The sequence below is a fragment of the Phascolarctos cinereus genome, unplaced genomic scaffold, assembly GCF_003287225.1.
Source record: "Phascolarctos cinereus isolate Bilbo 61053 unplaced genomic scaffold, phaCin_HiC Scaffold_7;HRSCAF=346, whole genome shotgun sequence".
NCBI lineage: Eukaryota > Metazoa > Chordata > Mammalia > Diprotodontia > Phascolarctidae > Phascolarctos > Phascolarctos cinereus.
The window spans coordinates 115,647,452-115,668,438 of NW_027556180.1; the positions used below are offsets into that span (position 1 = coordinate 115,647,452).

General features: G+C 33.8%; 1 protein-coding gene across 4 annotated transcripts in view; it reads right to left on the minus strand.

The window, feature by feature from the left end:
• Positions 1-2,173: 2,173 nt before the first annotated feature.
• The window catches only part of DACH1 (dachshund family transcription factor 1), a 486,728-nt gene continuing 467,914 nt past the window's right edge, over positions 2,174-20,987 (minus strand). For all 4 annotated transcript variants that reach the window (XM_020992455.2, XM_078147697.1, XM_020992456.2 and 1 more), the window contains one exon: positions 2,174-4,897. In XM_020992455.2, coding sequence (XP_020848114.1) covers positions 4,860-4,897 — 38 coding nt within the window. In that variant the 3' untranslated portion in view covers positions 2,174-4,859. The remainder of the gene's footprint in view (positions 4,898-20,987) is intronic.

A 20,987-nucleotide genomic window follows, 5' to 3' on the forward strand; every position in this document is an offset into this window, starting at 1 on the left:
TTGATTAAGAATCTGGTCATGGACTCTATTTATCATTCCAGATGGACTTAACCAACTTTGAAGAGAGTCACTACCAAAGGGAAGCTAGTAGGGGATGGGCCTTTCATTAGGTCTTTATACCTCACATCAACTAATTCATAGAGGAATTGGAATCTACATAATTAGAAAATTTATTTTCATCTTTGGAATTAAATTTTTTTAAATGTTGAATGAGCTTTCAATAACTAATATTTTACTCCAATTGATCTATTAAGACAGCTAGAAGGTGTGGTGGATAGAATGCTAAACTTGGAATCAGGAAAACTTGAGTTCAAATACTGCTCCAGTGCCTTATTAGCTGTGTGAGCCTAAGAAGTCACATAATCTCAATCAGCCTCAGTTTCCTCAAATGTAAAATGGGGATAATAATAGTGCCTACCTCACAAGGTTGTGGTGTGGATCAAATTTATAACATTTATATGTCTTTGAGGTTGTTGAAGCACTTTACAAATATTCTCTCATTTTATCCTGAGATAGTATCTGTAAAGCTTTTTGCAATATACTATATAGATGTTAAGATTGTTATTTTTATTGTCTCACCATTATGTTGAGATTTTCTCTAATGATGCGTATTATAATGCATCCCTACCTGTCCATGTTATGTGACTCTCATCCCTGACTTCCCCTTAGGTCACCACAAATGGCCCACTTAATATACTGGGCCCTTCTTCACATTTATAGGATCATAGATTTAAAGGTGGAGAGGACCTGAAAGGCAATTGAGTTCAACCACTTCATTTTATAGGTGAGCAACTGAGGCCCTGAAAAGTTAAGTGATTTGTCCAAAGTCACACAAGTAATAGACAGCAGAGTTCAGATTCATGTCCAGGTCTTTTAGGGTCAAATCCATCATGTTTTCCATTGTAGTAACGTCATGAAGACAGCAGTGGAGTATGTGGGCTGTTCATTGTATGTCTTTTTATTTTATTTTATTTTATTTTTATTAAATATGAACTTGCATTGCTACCTCTCTTTTCCTTTTTCAAAAGTTCATCCACAAAACATATCCTGTTCACTGGGCTATAGCAGTCAGTGCCATCTATAAAAAATAGAAACTTTGTCAGTCCTAATTCAAAAGTTAAAAAAAAAAGGGTGATACCTTGACCCAGGGGTGGGTAACCTGTGGCTTCAAGGCCACATGTGGCCCTCAGGTGTGGCCTTTAGACTGAATCCAAACTTCACAGAACAAATCCCCTCAGTAAAAGGATTTCTTCTGTAAAAAACTGGATTCAGTTCAAGGCCACATCCAAGGATCTAGAAGGCCACAAGTGGCCTGGAGGCCTCAGGTTCCCTACCTCTGTGACCTAATTTACCACCAATTTCTATAGGACATAGGCATCCATGTTTTATATTTTAATTCAATCACCACATACTCTATTCCCAACACAAGGCAGAGTTTGACAATGTTTACGTTGATGTTTTAGTGTTTCAATAGGGCATAGTGATGGCAATCTCTCCTCCAAGTTGTAATGGAAAGATTTGCTTTAGGTGTGGAAAAAATAACATTATTCATCTCCTTGGAAATGATAAGTATTTTCAGTTATAATAAACCTGAATTCCTTAAAACATTTCATTCACTAAAAATGACTAAAACAATTGTACTTTTGAAATGTATAATCTCCAATGCAGAGGTTGAAAAGAAATAAACAATACCAAAAAATCTCTCTGGATTACTGTAACAAATCTACTCTTATAGATATGGGAATAATACATTTTGTTCCATCAACATGTCCACTTTACATTATTCAGCATAAAGCTTTGTGAAATAAGAATCCTGGGAATATCAGAATATAAAGGAAAAAGGTACAAATAACAGCTTCATAAACTGAGATGTACATAAATAAATCATGTAGATGTGGGCAGTTTGCTTAGCTGGCAAGAAACAAAATATGGAAAATCTGCTTGTTAAACAACAACCACAGAGTGTGCTTTTATGATGTTTTTCACCACAGTAATTCATATTAGAGATAGAAGCAGTTGCATGTTAAATAAAATCATTGAGCATTGTTCCCTGCACATTGCAAAGAGCTGACTTATGTTGTTTTTAGATGCCTCCCATTAGAAAGTAAATATTCCTCCAATGTTATACATTTCACAAAATTTAATAAAGATGAACAGTAAATAAAGTCACAGAGAGATTTCAGACAGTTTTATTAGCAGATTGTTGAAAAGAAAAAGAAAATTAAATACAATAACAGTAAACGTGGTTCTCACATCGAAACCAGGCTCAAATAACTAGGCTACCATAGAAAAATTTCCAATTCTTGCATTATGATGTAAAAACAGATTTTTGTACAGATTTTGTACAACAAAATTCGTAATAACCTTTTATCATTTTTAGAAAACTTTAAATATATAGATAAAAATAGACAATTTTCATAGGTCCTACATGAAGATGAGTATGTTCTGTTCCAAGGGCTTGCATAGAGCGCAAATGTGGTTATAATATAGAACAACTAGACATGAATATCTTTAAGATTACAAAAGCATATAAACAATAGCATGAGCACAATTTTATTCGTTATCTATGCAAAACAAACAAACAAATCAACTGCATAACTAAAGAGGGACCAAAAAAACCCCTTAACTTACGGTAACATTTCATGAATTGTAATATTTACACCATGTTAGTAAGCTTCTTTCTTAACATATAACTGATAGCTTTTTCCCCCTTGATCCATGTGAACATTTCCATTTATGTCAAACCAAACATTGAGGCATTCTCAAAGGTGTGGAAAGAATATATTTAAAAACTAGTAAACCTACTTACAGGTGACTCTATGCAAGGAGCAGAGCAATGCCAGATGCTACTACATATTTTCAGCTGTAGGCTTTTTTTTTCTCTTTCCAAATATCTATGATTCCAAAGCTTGCCATAAGTCCATCTGATTCTGAAACTGTTACCCTTTAAAGACTGTATATGAAAAAAAAAATAAACCTAGAGTATAGGGTATCATGCTCAGGCAACAAAGAGGACAGAAAGGGTAATGGAACAAACATGCTTAGAAAACAAAGTTCCTACAGAGAACTTAGTAACAATATTTTAAATGAAAACGTATTGCTCCTGTTCTTAAGCAAGCTAAAATGTGAGCTTGTATATACAACTTGTTTGTTTTTTACCTTAAGAAATAAAAAAAAAAACTGAAGTGGATTGAGGATGGGCCACATGGAAGAAACCTGTACCAATATTGCAAGGAAGACCTAAAAATTATAAGAGCTCAGTGCTAGAATTTATAAAATACTGGATTTTTTTTGGATCAAATAACTTTAATATCCAATTGAACTATATTTCAAAAAATTTTAGGTATTTTTGTTTTGATATGTTTTTATGCAATAAATAATTTTTGATGAGCACAGAACTTTAAAGGTAAAGAAAGCAAACTCAAAAGTATATAGTAACAGTGCTGATTCATGAAAATCAGTCTTTAAAGGGGTAACCCCAAATTATGCAAAAACCAAGAGAAGTCTAACTCAATTATGCTAGAAGCACTGTGTTGCAGCTTATTTCCAGTTATCTGCACAAAAGTGAAAACACATACTGTAGCTTTCAGAAAGACAGTGAAAAGACACATAACTACCTCTCCCCAGAATCAGGGTGGGTAGCACAACAGACTTCAACTTTATCACTCCGCGCTACGTGGTATTGGACTGATACATCAAGTGTTTGTTAGATTTTGTTTTTCAGCAACATTAACGTAATATGACATTAACATATAAAAATATTTCTGGTGTTTCGACTTGCAGCTCAGCCACGATCCATTCTCCAAAGTGCTGTTGAGGGCACTAACCAGGGTTCAATTTACAAATCAAAGTGGCTGACATAGAATTCTGATGTCACCAGATGCTTAAGATCTCATTCATTAATACTGTGACTCCAGGACAAATATTTACATGCCTGCATGCGTTAAAACTAGAATGGTGTCTTTCTGACCAACAGGGTGACAAAACATATTTTCTAAAATTTCATTTTCCTAAACTCTAGTATTCTACTGCATACATAATACCTTCCTTGTGTGGTTTGTGTTTATATACTGTACATGTGACCAACAGTTTGAATAAGAAGTAAAATCTCCCTCCCCCCAATTAACCCCTACCAGTTGAGAATGAGAAATTAATACCCTACCTATTATTTTCAGGAAAAGAGTCCTTGAGAAGAATCAAACAGTTTGGTGTTTCTTTTTACTTACATAAAATTTTACTTAGCTGTTATTTAGCATCCATGTATACTGGTCTCTTGGGAAATACATGAAAAAATTTCTTCAGGAGAAAACTTCCAATTAGTAAGGTTGGAACTCAGTGTAACAGAATAGTATTCTTAATTTACTTATTTTATTTATTTTTATCTTTTTAGTTATCCTCTCATGCCCCCTTATAGGTTCTTTTCAGAATGGTCTTGCTGGTTTCTGGAGGACACAACAGTCTGTAAGTTTGGGAGGTCACTGCTGGAAGGTTCTTTTGATGTGCTCAAATACAGAATTGTCAGAGGAGTACAAGGTTTTCATTCCATTAAAAAACAATGCTAGGCCTTGTTTGGGCCTGCCTGTGATTCTGTATACAAGTGTCCAGCAGCAAAGTTGCAGTAATTAATTGTAAGAAGGATACTTGCACATTTACAAACATTCTCAGGGTCTCTAGCTTGAGCCACTAGTGAGAAACAATGAAGGAAATTTCGGTAGAATGCTTTAAACTTTTGAAGAACATTGATACACAAAGATGAGGAAGTCTCTTGTGAAAGCATTTTGTTTTCTCTGTACTTCCCAACGGTGAATGTCTTACTGCAAAGTTCTTTACCATAGAACAGGCTTCTTCAACGGGAAGATTCAGTACATGACAGTAGTTTTCAAATAAAGTCGTCCATCTAAAAGCAAACAAACAAAAAAGGGAAAAAAAAGCCTTAAAGCATGTACTTAAGGAAAAAACACAGACCTGCAAAACACATCCAATCCAATGAAAAGCTGATGTTTTTGATTCAATCTTTTATCAGTGATATAACATCTTTACATACCCTCAAAATGAAACCAACAACTACATGTGGTTTGTAAAATGGAAAGTGTGTGCCTTCTAGTACCCCTAAATTTGTAGTATGTGCTGACTTTGTACCAGTGCCAGGATACAAAGAAAACAGTGTTTTCTTGTGTATTTTACTGATATGCAAACTTCATTGGCTGCTGTTGAGTGGTAATTACTTCTTTGCTTGCAGAACCAAATTCTTCCTGCATGTATCAGGATATCTCTATCAGTAAAGGTGATAGAGTTCCACCTTACACTTAAGCTGCAGTGCTAAAGATACATTTAAGTTCACATTTGTAAGTATTTTCTATGAATTCCAGTTAGCCTATTTCATTACTATCAATGAACTGTAACCTTTCCCCCCAAAACAAAATTAAACAAGCAATTATTCTATTAAGATCCAAGCACTTCACTCATTTTTAAATGCTCAACTGAGAAACTGACAAACAATGAAGGGAGTGTGTCCTTTGAAAAACCACAGAAAATAAAGATTTGGTAATACAAAAATCTAGCTCCCTTAGCACATTTTTAATCATTTTATTCAGAGTGACATTTTCCTACTCTTAGACCAGATATATGGTATTATTGTGATAAGGAACTTCCATTGAAAGAAGCTTTTTCTATCAATGCATCTAATAAGCAAGTTGTACTCTTCAATAGTTGGTTAGAGCACTGAAAGATTATTAATTCACTCAGTGTCATCTAGTTACGTATGTGTCAGAAGAAAGATTTGAACTTGTCTTCCCAACTCCAAAGTCAGCTCTCTATTTCTCTGTATCATAGCCATCCCATTTACCTATAATGATAAGAATTTACCTAACTTGAATTCAATTATTTCCAAAAGTCAAAATGTCTTAGAGTTATGTCAGTTTTAAAAGCAAGTGTTACTAAGACTAATTATAAAAGTGGAAAATGCTCACAAAGAAAAAGTTCAGGTATGTTTTGTTTTGTTTTCCCTTAACAATGTGATAGTGATACTGCCTTTCCGTGGAAATCAATAGACTTTCAAAAGAAATTATATTCCAGACAGTAATAGTAACACAATGTAGAAATTTAGGATCAAATTGTATTATTTGACTAAAAACACGTCATGGAAAAAACCACATTATTAAAGAGAGAATTTTTTTTCTTAAATAGAAAGAGGGAGCTCACTAATCAGATCAGGAGGGAAGTTTAATATCCTCTTTTATCTTTATTACTGTCTTCAGTTTGTCACTTTCCTCAGCATTGACTAGGGCCCACCCATAATTACTAGGATTCAGTACAAACACAAGGCCCATCTTGCAAGTAAGTAAGTAAGCATTAATTAAAAACAACTTATGGCACAATTTTAATAAAGCTCTATTCTAATGCTTCACCCCAGCATGAGTTGATCTTGGCTTCTAAAAGCCTATTCTAACAGAGCACAAAATCTGGTAAACCCTACCAAACTGAAAGGGCTAAAAGTTAATGATTTGGGGGGCTGAGGCACAATCATCTATGAAGAGGGAACTATTAAGGTATGGCATAGTTGTGACTACAGTGGTCTAGAAGGAAGTCATACCAATGAAATCACAGATCTTTTGGACCACTGAAGAAGCTCGTCACCATGGTTTGGATTATATGTAAACCTAGAATCTGGTTTCTACTTTTTAAACATTTATACCCATTCTTGCATTAGTTGCAGACCAATGTTTGCTATTTTTCAGGTGACAGCCTAAATTGTTCTTTCATGTCTGCCTTTACTGATCTATGGGTCAGAAATTCTGTTTATCCAATTCTATCTTTCACCATGTACTAATATTGACTTCTTTCCAAGTTATTACTTTAATTAAAATATATTTTGGAAGGAAAGTCAATTTAATATTACAAAGATAAGCTGGTTACATTTCAGTTTTTCATATTCTTACTCTCAACTGGATAAACTTTCAGCAAATAACTTTAATCTATTATTTATTTTCAGGGCAGCTTAAATATCAACCAAAAGAATGAAAAAAAAGTATCAGGATGTTTATGTAGGTGTATATGTACACACACACACATATATATATATATATATAAACATAAATATAACCTAACCTTTTTTAAATTTTTATAAAACTTTTGTTTCCTTTCTTTTTCTTATTGATTGATTCTCACACTTCTCTCCATTTCTTTCCCCCTTCAAGTCTAACCAGTAATACTATTTTCTTCCCTTATCTTGATCAGCATATTTTAAAAAATCACTATATTTGTTTTTCTTTCATATGTATTTTTACAATCTTCCCATCTTCCTCTAGATTCAGATCATTTTAAAGTAGAATTCTTTGCATTGTCTATAAAGATATATAGCAAAAGCTTATTCATGGCACCAAATCAGTGGTCTCTGTCGCTCTTTGTATCATCTGTGCATTGAAGAGGGACAAAAAAGAAGTTAAGCAAGGCCTTTTGTAAAAAGACTTTTTCATTCTTCTGTGATGCATGAAGCATCTGCAATGGTTGAGCAAATCTAAGGAAAAAAAGGAATGAACAGATGAAAAGTAATTCATTAAAGTATGTATTTAAGAAGCCAAAAGAATACAGGTAATACAAGGTGATGACTTTATTTTTCATTGGCTAAAATGTGAAATCTACATGTCTCTCATCCACATGTGGAATGAGACACTAAGTATATCAGAAATTAGAACTTCCAAAAGAAGTTACGTAGAATTTATTTTCACATATAAATGATCTTAACTGTGTATTAGTAAATGCAAAATTCCTTCACCAAAACATTAATGTAGTCAAAAAGTGATTTGAGGCTACATTATTCTATTAACTCCATATTTTATACACATTGTTCGTGGCACTAATTTTGCTTGAATTCTTCCCTTAAATAATTTAAATTTTTGCCTCAACTTTTGAGCATGCAGAGGAGAAAACCAAATAAAATATTTACATACTTGATATTCTTTTTGGAATTTCTTAAAGATTCATCTAAAACAAAACTTAAACCTACTTCTATAATGGTATTAAATAGATAACAAGAATAAAGTTTTTTTTTTAATTATATGCATTCTAACTAGCTCCTAAACAAAGAACATTTTGAAGGTATTGAAATATTCTATATGAATTACATATCTGATTTAGTTATCAGGTCCTTTTTAACACAGATATGTCACATATTAACTTGTTTGACTAATGTGTCTAACAGATGGACAAATGTATCAAACATTAAAGATGTCAGCTATAAACAGAGCCCACCTGCCACAGTTGGTATAGTTAAGTAACCTTCATAATTAAGTTATACTTAGGCCTCAGAGGTTTTCTGCAGTTGAATACTATCTACCTTAATCTTATAAAAGGTCTGTTGTGGATAGGAAAAAAAAAACAGAAAAAAAGAACTATCTCTGGCCCTTTGCATGAAATCAAACATTAAAAGCAATTCTATCCTACTATTTCCTCAGCTATATCAAAACATGCTCCTGGAAACTTCAATGGCTTTAGAAAGAAAAGAAGCTTTAACTAGCTTTATATTTTTCTCAAAGAGTTATACTGGTCCAGGGACCTATAGTAAATAGCATCATATAGACATACACAGAGAGCTAACAACAGGCAACTGAATTATAGCACTATACTTCTATCTCAGGGTTCTGATGACAAACCATGAGAGTGAAAGGCTAGTGGCAAAAGCCCTGGGAAGGAATTATAGGTCCATAATTCAAACTGTGCCAGGTTTTTATTTTATATAATAACAGATCCAATACCTTCTCCTTCCCCTACTCTTCAAACAGCTACAGAAGTCATGGGGGCACAATGAAGGCACTGTCAACACAAGCTGCATGCCCAGAAATTGCCACTGGAATGACTTGAGCATTACCATGGCTGGGGGATCATAATTCAAAGGTCTGTTATTTGTATCTGGGAATTCTAAGGTTTTCTTTTTCTTTTTCTTTTTTCTTTTAAGGGCTATACTTCACATCGAATTCTTCACTGAAATCTCCTTCTCCCCTCCCCCACTATATGTGCGCAGGTACACACAGACACAGACACACACACACACACACACACACACACACACATACACACACACACGCACACACACACCCAACACCAATTTCTTTGCTTTATAATTTAATTATGTTTACACTGGTCATGGGGGAAAAAAGTTGTATTGAGCCAGAGTTGCAGTGGAACTGTTTTATTCACCTCCATCTAATTTGTTGAGAGTAAATAACTAAACAATTGGACCAGTTATTAGGGGGTGCACTGACTTTCAGAGGCTGCAAGCGGGCAGCTGGATCTCTTAAGTCATGTTCAGATTGTCCACCTTGCAAATCCTAACTCTATGTGATCCACGTGGTGGCAGTGACATTCTTTAGGTCATGTAGCCCTAACGGAATAAGTAAAGGTCATGAATTATAAAACAGAGTTCCTTGATGCCTGAAATATAAGAACAGCCCGTTCCCTTGGCAGTACTATTATTTGGCTTTCTACCAGAGGTTGGTATGATAGGAAAATCATCAAGTTAAACTTTGTGTATGGGAGTACTTAATTAAAAAGTCATTTCTAATTAAAAGCATTTGGGAGTAGGGGTTGAGTGAAACTGTTTAAATTACAAATTCCTAATAGTTTAGAAGTTGGTTTTGACTTGATGCTTGGAGCTATAATTCAGCATGTGGGGAGAAATTTAGATCACTAAACAGATTATGCATGCCTGATTCTTTACTTGTCTAATTTTTTTATTATTATATTTAGTGAATTTTGTTTTGAACTAAAGGAATATTCAAAAAAATAGATTATTAAAATAGAACATAACTTTCTATTTTAAAGTTGAAAGATATATTCTAAGCATTAAAAGCTTTAAAAAAAAAGGCTGTATTTCAGTTTTTTTTTCCTCAGCTGCTAACCTGACTGGAATGAAGGGCAGAAAAACTTAACCATAGTTTAGAAAGTGTTGTTCAAATTACATATGTTTACCTAGCAAACATAAATGTTCTAGCCAATGAAGGTGTTTTTGTTTTTGTTTTGAGGGGACAGGGGGGACTATAGAGGGGGGTACGGGAGTGAGCTACTTCAGTGCCTTCATTTTGGCTTCCCACTCATAATTACTTGTAATGTTCTATTCATCTTCCTCTGAAATACACAATATATAGGTACAGGAAATATCCAATATATTCAGGTAAGCACAACACAATAGCTTTTATCTGGGACACAATAACTAGAATGTTAAATAGCTTAATAAGTTACATTGAAAACACTAGAAAAAAATGAAATGTTTGTTTGCTATCAAAAGAAGTATGCAAAAACCACATTCTAAAATAACTTCCAGACTAGAACAACTTAAAGTTGCTTATTTGGAGTAATGTTGATAAAGAATGCAATTTTTCCTTTGTTTACAAGATATGCAAAATCCCTGAAAAGTAAGTGTGTGTGTGTGTGTGTGTGTGTGTGTGTGTGTGTGTGTGTATGTGAGATGGAGAGGATGTATTACAAACACACATAAATCCATACTCTGCCCCTGTCTTGGATCTCATTGCCCCAAAGAACACCATATCAGTCTCTTTTGTGGGGTTTATACAATGGCCTTAATAGATTGCATTTCCCATTACAAAGCTGCTTTATTAAAAATGGCATCTCATTTTTCAAAACCTACTCCTAGCCACCTATAATGTCATGAAGTGGGTTGCTTTCAAAGAACAGTTTGTACAGGTTGGATTGTTTACAGGATCTCCAGGTCAGCACTGATGAAAAGCATCAGGTAAAGAAATTTTTCAGCAATAGAATGAGAAGTTATTCATTTAAAAAATATAGGGCTAACATGAAGTATGGCATACTTCTAACCTTTCTTCCACATGGCATCTCAGTCAGGCAATGCAAGAACGACCAAGGAGTGACAACCAAATGGACATAATCCATGTGGTGTTTGAAAAGCCAATAAGAGGAAGTCAAAATAAAAGCAAACAAATAGGAACAGATGGGAAGGATCTTAGTCAAGTCATAACCCCTCTTCTAAATACCCCAAGAGGAAGCAGCTAATTAAAGAAAATATTATTTCTTAGTTCTTATAATTTTATTTTTAGAGTGAGAACACGTCACTGCCATAGAAGTGCAAAGCTGAGACAAAAAGTCTATGCTTACCCTGAGAAAGACTTTTAAGAAAGGGTGATTCATTGTATCCATCTCTATTTCATAAGGGCAAGAAATAAACATCTCTGGATTTAATGAAATGCAGAGTATAATACTATAACAAAAATCTTAGAGTTTTAAACATTATTTTACTAAGGGCCTTCCTCCCTCACCCCAACTCTCTAAAATACCCTCAAAGGTTTAATGTTCAAGATTATTCTATTTGGGTGAACATAGTTACTTTGCTTACACTATAACAACATATATACCTTAATACATGAAACATATTTAGTGGGTGATAAATTGGATGTGGGTCCCATATAGCATAGTTACTTCAAAGCCTAGGCAATGTTCAAACACTCATCTGTGGGCAATGTTACAGAACATTTTCCAACCACAAAAAGCGTTAAAAACCTTTCAGAAAATCATCAGGTATTTAACCTAATGATATTTATTTCTGATGACACTGAACACTTTTTCATCAGAGGTGGGGGAAGAGAAAATTTGTCAGAACACAGTCACAGATAATTGAACTAAAAGCTAACTTTCCACTGAGAACATCAAATCCCTGACAGATCACTACAGTGGTAACCACACTTCCTGCCATCCCTACATTCATCCCATTTGATTCAAAGGACCAAAAAAAAGGGGCTCACATATTACTTGCTATTGAACATTACTGTACAACTATCATTCAGCATTTAATCATTTGAAACTCATACCATGTTGTACCATATTATTATGCCACCTTCTCATCATTCCTATCCTAGTGAGTAACCAACATCTAGGATGTTCTTTCTTTCCCAGGACCTGGCTCATGGTGTTTTGTTTTGTTTTTTCCTTCTCAGTCGCTGCTGATCATCTTTGTGACTATAAATATGCTCATAACTTTTCCAATACCCTGTCCTCATAATTCCATGATGTTCTCAGTTCTGTGATTTCTACATCTATTTCAGGACCTTTAGTACCAATGAGACCCTAAAAAAACCCAAAGGGAAGCATCTAGTGTATTGGATGAATCCATTATGGAGAATTTATGGCTTAGAACTCCATGGGAGAGAAAGCATGAAGGCATTACTATTTGCAGTAGGTAAAAGAATGCACAAAACATTGAGGTCACAGATCCAGAAAAAACATCAAAGTATTCCAGTTACATTTAAAAATTAAATGTCACACAAAATAAATATTAGTATAGCTTTGCATTTTGAAAATATTATACACATAATTAAATAAACATATTGTCAATGTTTTTTCATAGATTTAGAGATTATTTTCGTTATATACATTAAGTGAAAAAGCCTATATCTTTCAAGGAATTCATTTTTTCACAATTTCACTTATTTCAATATAATAATATACATATATATATATATATATATATATATATTGGTAAGTATTAATAGAAACAGTGTGGCATAAACGCATATATATTTTTAGATGTAATTATTATATTTGTTGTTCAGTCATTTCAGTTGTGTCTGACTGTTCATGACACCACTTGAAGTATTCTTGGCAATAGTACTGGTGTGGTTTGCCATTTCCTTTTCCAGCTTATTTTGCAGATGAGGAAACTGAGGCAAACAGGGTTAAATGACTTGCCCAGGGTCACACAGCTAGTTAGTGGTTGAGGCCAGATTTGAACTCTGGAAGATAAATCTTCCTGACTCCAGGGCCAGCTCTCTATCTACTGTGCCATCTAGCCATCCTACAGCTATAATCACCTAGCCCCTTCATACAGCCACTATGTAATTCAGGCCTCTATAATTTTTCAATTGAGCTTTTTGCAATAGCCTCCTAATTATTCTTCCGACTTCCAATTTCTCCTTTCTCTAGTCCAATCTTCAAATATCTGCAAAAATCTTCCTTCAACTTAGTTATTTTTATATTCTTTTTATATTTTTATTCATATATTTATTTTTTGCGAGGCAATGGGATGAAGTGACTTGCCCAGAATCACACAAGTGTCTGAGGCCAGATTTGAAAACTCAGGTCTTCCTGAATCCAAGGCTCATGCTCTATCCACTGCATCATCTCTGCCCTCCTTTTTCTTTTTCTTTTTGGTGAGGCAATCGGGGTTAAGTGACTTGCCTGGAATCACACTGCTAGTAAGTTTCAAGTGTCTGAGGCCCTTTTTATATTCTTATTCTACTCAGATGCACTTACAGGAATCAGACAATCAAAGAAGAGACAAATTGTTTAAAATCATTAACCCTGAATCTCCTAGACATGTTTTTCTTTCTAACTGAAGTGACCAGGAGAAAGCAAGGAAGGAAGGAAGGAAGGAAGGAAGGAAGGAAGGAAGGAAGGAAGGAAGGAAGGAAGGAAGGAAGGAAGGAAGAAGGAAGGAAGGAAGGAAGGAAGGAAAAACTTACATCAAGAACTTTAGGTAATTTGGTGAAAAAAATATATAGCATTAAGTCATTTGTAAAAATAATCAGCTTGTGACCTTGCATAGCTCATTGTATCTGGCTCATTTTGTGTCACAGTGTTAATCGTTCTTATGCTGATCAATTTCACAGGAGCTTCATATGACCAGCATTAGTCACATTTAGAGTTGTGATAAACATATTTGTTACTTGCTATTGTATGAAAAGGTCATTTTTCAAAACTCCTCATGAATTAAAGCAACAAACAGATGCTATTTTTACTACTACTAGGTCTGAATGTTCAAAGCAACACAGCAGCAGGGGGTTTTCCCACCTCACTTTCCTTAGTGTTATAAGAATAGAATGGAAGAGAACAGAAAGGAATTGAATTAAAGCAATATATGACTCTAGGAAATAGCAAGTTTTTCTTTTTTTTTTTCCTAGTAGACATTAATTGCAATTTAAATGCACTTTTTATTGTTTTACTATTGATGTTTTACAATTTTGATGTTTCATTGTTTTTAACCTATTTTCAAAAAAACCATTTTCAGACTTCTAATGAATCCAATACTCACTAGGATCCTTAGTCACAACCGCCTCCTAACCTAGGGACTCAAGAAGGTACAATAACATTTTTTTTTAACTTTCTAGAGTACCACTAGTATCAGCAGTAAAGTGAACTCTTCCAGTTAAGAAGGAATCCCTGAAAGTGTTCAAGATGCTGTTCCCAAGTGACTAAGAAGACTAGAAAGCAGTGATATTAGAAAGGTGACATAAAGAGCGAGAAAAGACTTAAGGGGCACTACGAGTCAAGCAATCTCTTTTGTTCCCTTTAGATTTTATGATATTACGTTTAGAAATTAATGTATATATGTGAAATTGCAGAGTACCTTTTAAAATATTTATGGAGAAAAGAATTTCACAATTCTGATAGCTTAACTATGATTGTATCAAGTAATTGTTTCTATTTTCTTTGAATTTAAAGGCTTAGGGAAGGAAAACAATGTACTTTCACAATAAACATGTCAAATACATTTTTTGTACTAACAAAAAATCAATTTCTCCTTTGAAGTACAGGGTTCTGATAACTTCTGAATCCTCTTTGTATGGTTATAAGTTAGATTTATTTTAAGTGCTACTTTTTTCTTTCTATTTACCAAATTTCAAGAAGGTGCCATATTTCTTAAATATAACTTCACAAAACAAATGCCAAAACAGCATAGTTATACATTTAAATTATATTATAATAAATGTGCATCTATTGAGAAATTAGACAAATACATTGCTAATATCTGTGTAGTTCATGCCCATTGTGAAATTTTGCACTGGGTTATGGTAACATAGGCCATTATTTCCATTAGAATTAATGGCTTGTGGCCATGGTTACTGTCAGCAATGCATTATTTTCCCATCACTAGAAATTGTGACATGAATGAAATTAACTCATATTGCCATTTAGATCACCATATAGGGAATTAAGCGTAGGCTTCTGAGGCATTATAGATTCTAAGGACTCATTCTAGGCTCAAGTCAAAACAGGAGCAGGCACTTTATAATAATTTTTTTTCCCTAAGTAAAGTATTAATATGGATTCTAATAAGTAAAAAACTTAATGTAATATTACTTTCCTTTTTAGACTCAATCCAAAGTTATCCTGGGCCAGAATCTCTTTATTCTAACATTTGAAATAATATTAATTTGTATTCTCTGGAAAAATGTTGCTTCTTTCCCTCAATAAAAACGCCATGATGGCATTCTGTAACTAACTACTTGGCTATTTGTGAATGAACGACTCAAACCCAGACCATACATCTGGAGTGATTGCAATGTTTCAGTAGTTCATGACTAAGGTGAGCTCTTAAAACAAGCTAATATTTAAAAGACAAAGTGCAACTCTCAAAAAAAAAAGACTCAAAAATACAGTGCTCTTAGATTTTAAAATATAGTGTAGGACTAGCATAATTTTGGTATAATGCCTACTTTGTTGTGATAATTCTACACATTATTACATAAGCATTTTTTACCTGCTAAGCCTAAAGAACAACTGTAATTTTTACATTCAATTCATCAAATTATAAATACTATACCGTACTGTCCACAATGACTGCAAAGAATATCTATGTGACAGAGTAGAAAGCTTAGACTGAAAGTAAATTATTGTTGCTTTTTAGTTTATGACTCTATTCAACATAGTTTGATTACTTGAAAGTACTGGTAGCCAACATATTGCCATATGAAACAATATCATGAAAAATACATGTCTCTTAATGTAAGAGTTGCATTGACAGTTTGTCATAAGCAAAATCTGCAGAATCAACAGAGATGGTAAATAAATAAGTCAAAATATGAATTATCTAATATACCACTGTATATTTTTAGCAATCTGTATTCTAATTTCATGTAAACTAGCACTGTAAATTTTTGGGACCAGGCTTTATTACACTTAGCTTCCTAGACAAGATGCAATGCTGAGTAATCCATCCTTTATAAGTGCCATGAAAAAAATGCCACATTATGTTATTCATACTTTTCTTAAATTATTGAATGCATGCATTACAAATTAGGATGATAAAAAAAGAATTTACCCACTTTCAGGTCTTAATATAAGTTTTGTTTTCAAAACTATTATTATTATGTTGATGACAATGATGTCAGTAAACACTTATTAAATGCCAACTATGTGCCAGGCATTCTTGCTTATTCAACACAATGGAAATATCAGATTAATGAAACCATTTAAATGCTTTTAAATATATTCATTTCAGAAAGAGTTGTCAATCCATTCTCATAGCTTGAACTCCTATGTACACATTAATGGTGCCCAAAATCATATCTGTAGTTTAGAACTCTTGATCAAGGTTGAGTTTCATATACAGAGATGCCAGATTCATATCCATTATGATGTTTATCATCTCAAATTAAAAACAAACACTTTTCCTACCATACAAGAAGTTTCCTAACAGCCCCATTTATAGCAATGACACCATAATTTCTCCAATGCTTTGGAATCTTTGGATTCATCTTAAACTCTCGCCTCTACTGATATACAAATAATTAAAAAAAACCTTTTTGTTTATTCTCTCTCAATATTTCTTCTCCATTCACAATATCACCAGCCAAGTCTGTACTCTTGTAGTCTCTTTCATTTTAATGATTAGCTTCCAGCTGGCCTCGTGCAGTTTACTTTTCCTAATCCTATCCATTCAATGCAATGCTTAGACTATATTAAGTTTTTTAATGTATAAAGATGAGGTCAATGTATGCAAAAGAAATACAGAGCTCTATTTTGTCACAAAAAGATTAGTGACAAAACCAAACTTGCTAAGATTACTACTTTTATGCTCCATGGCACAAAATCTCTTTGGAGACAATATTAGAGAGAAAATCCATTGAGATAGAACTTTGACCTGTATCAGATGGGTGCAATCCCCCTACCCAAGAAAAAAAAATATTTTTTTCTGGAATCTATGACTAGAATTTTCCATCAGTGTTCTATACTGATACAATACATTTTATGGTATGGAAATGAGACAGGGTTTTAAATGGTAATACCAGTGGAGTGGGAGCTCTGACCAATTCAAACAAGTTGAAAAGGCATTTGAATACTATTCTAGTGAGGACGAGCTTAAATAGAGACTCATCACTAGTAAGTTGACCATAAAATGATGGTGAATTCTTTGTCTATTAAATGCCACAAAATAGATGAAAATACAAAATGGCTGCATGACCCCTTTCCATTCTCACAGTGATATTAGTAGAATAGCCTAAAAGTAGGTAAAGAATGCTAAAAATTACACTATTTAAACAATTAAAAATAATTTAACTACTGGTACTCTAAATAGAAAATGGTTGTTTTTTCTATAATCAATAAGTGAATGGATTATTAGACATATCTGGCCATATCTTTGTTGACATTCATAGTATAACTGAAACCCCAAAACTTAAAGAAATTATAACTAAATGGTTCTCCTTAGAGAGGCCAATAAAAGAAATGACCAAGGTGTTCTCAACATGTGCTCAATGGCAGCACATCATCTTTCCCTTGAGGATTTATGATAAACATAAAAGACTGCCATGAAGATCATTACAAATTAAATGACATCTGTTAGAGGAAACAAAAAAAGAAAAACTGAATGAAGAATTTGGAAAAAAAAATATCCAAACTAAGGCACTACATTTCTTGTACTCACTAACTTTAATGCAAAAATGAACATAGCAGATGATGGTAAAAATGTTTGAAAATACAAGTTGAGGCTAAGAAATGAAAGTCACTTACAGTTTCTTCAGAAATGTCTACAATTGTATGTCACGAATAATTTCTTCGTGTAGAGAAAAAGAAGACACTGAACATGGTGAACACTGAGGAAAATCATCAAAAAAAATGAAATTTTATCTTAATGGAAGAAAAAGACTGCTCGTTTTGGAGTCATCTCAGAATAAGCTGTTTATAGTCATTAACTACTGGCAAGAAAAAAGGCTGAGGTCAAAACCAATTTAGGGAGAAAGGATATTACCACTTACAATTATAATAGCTGTAAACTGACCATTATTTAAAAAGAAACCATTGAATCTTAGAAATAAAATGTGGTGAATACAAATATATAAACTCCATTTAGAGTCCACATCCCCCTTTTGGAGACGTTAAACTTTTGTAAAGAACCATTGAAATAAGTAAGCCAAAAGATCTCAAGACCTGCATCAATTATCAAATCCTTGGTTAAAGATTATAAGTACTATCACTTTGAACACAAGTAAAAACTATAGACAAGAAAATAAGTCTTGGTTTCAAAATCAAGGCAGATCATAGATGAAAATGAAAGAACAATAAAGAGATATGAAATGGAGCATGTCCTCTAGTGTTTCTATAAGAAAGTGATAGTGGAACTTCTCTGGTGACAACAGAACCACCATATTTATAGTGACATACTATATGAAGAAATGGTTATACCTTAGTATATCATGTGTATTTGGGGCATAGATTGAAGTGATATTGCCTGTTCCATAGATATCTTGAATCTAATATGTCCCAACCTGAAGTTACATCTTCTTGTCTCTCAAACATTCCATTCTTCCTAACTTTCCAATTACTGTGGAGGGTATATCTTCCCAGTTTCCTTGACTTACAAATCTGATGTCATCCTGGACTCTCACTATCTCAGCCACCTACATCAAATCATTTCACAAGTCCTGTCATTTCTATCTTCACAACGTCTCCCATATATGCCCCCCTTCTCTCTGATATGGCTAGGACCTTGGTCCAAATACTTATTCTGTCACACCTGGCAATAGCTTGCTGGTTAATCTCCCTGACTCATTTATCTTCCCCACTCCAATCCATCATCCACTCAGCTGTCAAATTGCTCTACCATAGCACAAGTTTGAACGTGTCACATGCCCTTTCCCCATTCAATCAACTCCACATGCTTCCCTTTGCCTCCAAAATTAAATTAAAAAAAAATCCTCTGTTTGGTTTTTAAAGTTCTCTATAATCTGACCTTTCCTTCCTTTTCAGTCTTCCTACTCTTCATTCTCTGCCCTCACCTCTCACCATACTACTTATTCTGAAATCCAGGAATATTTGCCTCTTTGCTGTCCCTCACAATACACACTCAACCTCTTGACTCCAGAATGTTTCACTTGCTGTCTCCTATGCCTGGAACTGTCTCCCTCATCATTTCTGTCTCCTAACTTCCCTGGTTTTCTCCAAGTCCCAGCTAAAATCCTATCTTCTACAAAAAGTCTTTCCCCAAACCTCTTAAATTTACTGTTTCCCTCTTGATTGTTATCTCCAGTTTATCTTGTATGCGTTTTGTTTATATTGTATGCTCCTTGAGGGCAGAGACTATTTTTGTTTCTTTGTTTTTACCATTCTTTGTATCCCCAGAGCTTGACATAGTGCCTTGCACATCACAGGCTGCCTGATTGCCTGAAGAAAATGAATTCAAGAAGAACACCTGTATCTTACCAAATATATGCAGAGTGACTACATGCTGGATGCAGAAAAATTTTAAAGGCACTGAAGGATTTATTTTCTACCTTTCCAAAAGAGGCAAAAATTCCAAACAAATGGAAAATATTTCAAATGATATTGCCTCAAAAAATGTTCCTTGCAGATGATATTGTACTAATTTCATCAAGTGCTGCTACACTACTGGATGTTCTCAATTAATTCCATGGGCATTCACAAGAGATCATTCAAGTAATCCACAATGGACAATGCAAGTGGATGAAGAATGCTTATTTTTCAGTTTATGACATGTAGTTGGAAGGGCAACTTGTTACATTAATTTCTATGTACTCATATCTTGGATAGGGGCTTGAAAAGGATTATAAGCTAGGCTGAGAAATGAAGAGAAAGAAAGTAGGCTTAATTTCATTTGGAAAATTGTACAGAATTGTTGATGATATCAAGCTGCCCTGGACACCAAAGTCTTTCTTTTTCTATTCATTATTATTATTATTATTATTATTATTATTATTATTATTATTATTATTATTATTATTATTATTTTATTTTTATTGGTGAGGCAATTGGGGTTAAATGACTTGCCCAGAATCACACAGCTAGTGAGTGTTTTGTGTCTGAGGTCACATTTGAACTCAGGTCCTCCTGACTCTGGGACCAGTGCTCTATCCACTGTGCCACCTACCTGTCCCCAAAGTCCTTTTTCACTACAATATTTTTGAAGTTGTATTTGACTACAAAATGTTGAGTTCCTAAGCTCAGAAGAATGAAAATTGAAATGAACCCAAAAGCCAATGGAAAGATATGTAGTGGATAAAAGTAGGTAGACCAAACCATTTTATCAGTGAGTATGAAGAATTGTAAATGGCATGACTGGGACATATATGACCAGAAAAGAAAGTGAACCAGTCACATAATGAGGGATAACATAGTGGCCTCAGTTTTGTTCCATTGTCCACAAATTATGGAAAGACTCATAGAAAAGTTGTAGATAGATTCTCTTTGGAGGATTATTGAAGGATATGGATAAGAATTCTGAAGAATGAGAATGAATGGATAAATCACTAATTGTATCAATGTAAATGGATAGGAACCCCCTTTGCTGAGATCATAGATCTACTGAATTAGTGAAATATGGCATTAAATACAGGACTGTATATGTCCTGGAAAAGTGGAGTTGTGCATGTCATAAAATTCTTTCTCCATTGATGATAGTAATGAAGATATGACTATGATAATAATAATAGGTAATAAATAATACTGAGTAACAGGTAATGAATGATAGTTAAAAACTGGCCCTCTATCATCATTTTTTGCTTCTACTTTAATTTCATAAGAGTTAAGATGGCTAAATCATCAAATACTACCTAGTCAAAATAAAAATTTTTTGCATTTTATATCAAGGTAGAATATGGTGACCAGGATCCAAGTTGCTAATGTTAAAATAGGAAGGCGGAAATCCATAAAGGTAATTTTGTTTAAGTTAAGTGTGGAAATAATTGTGTTGGGAAATGAATGCAGGTAAGTAAATGGTATCCATC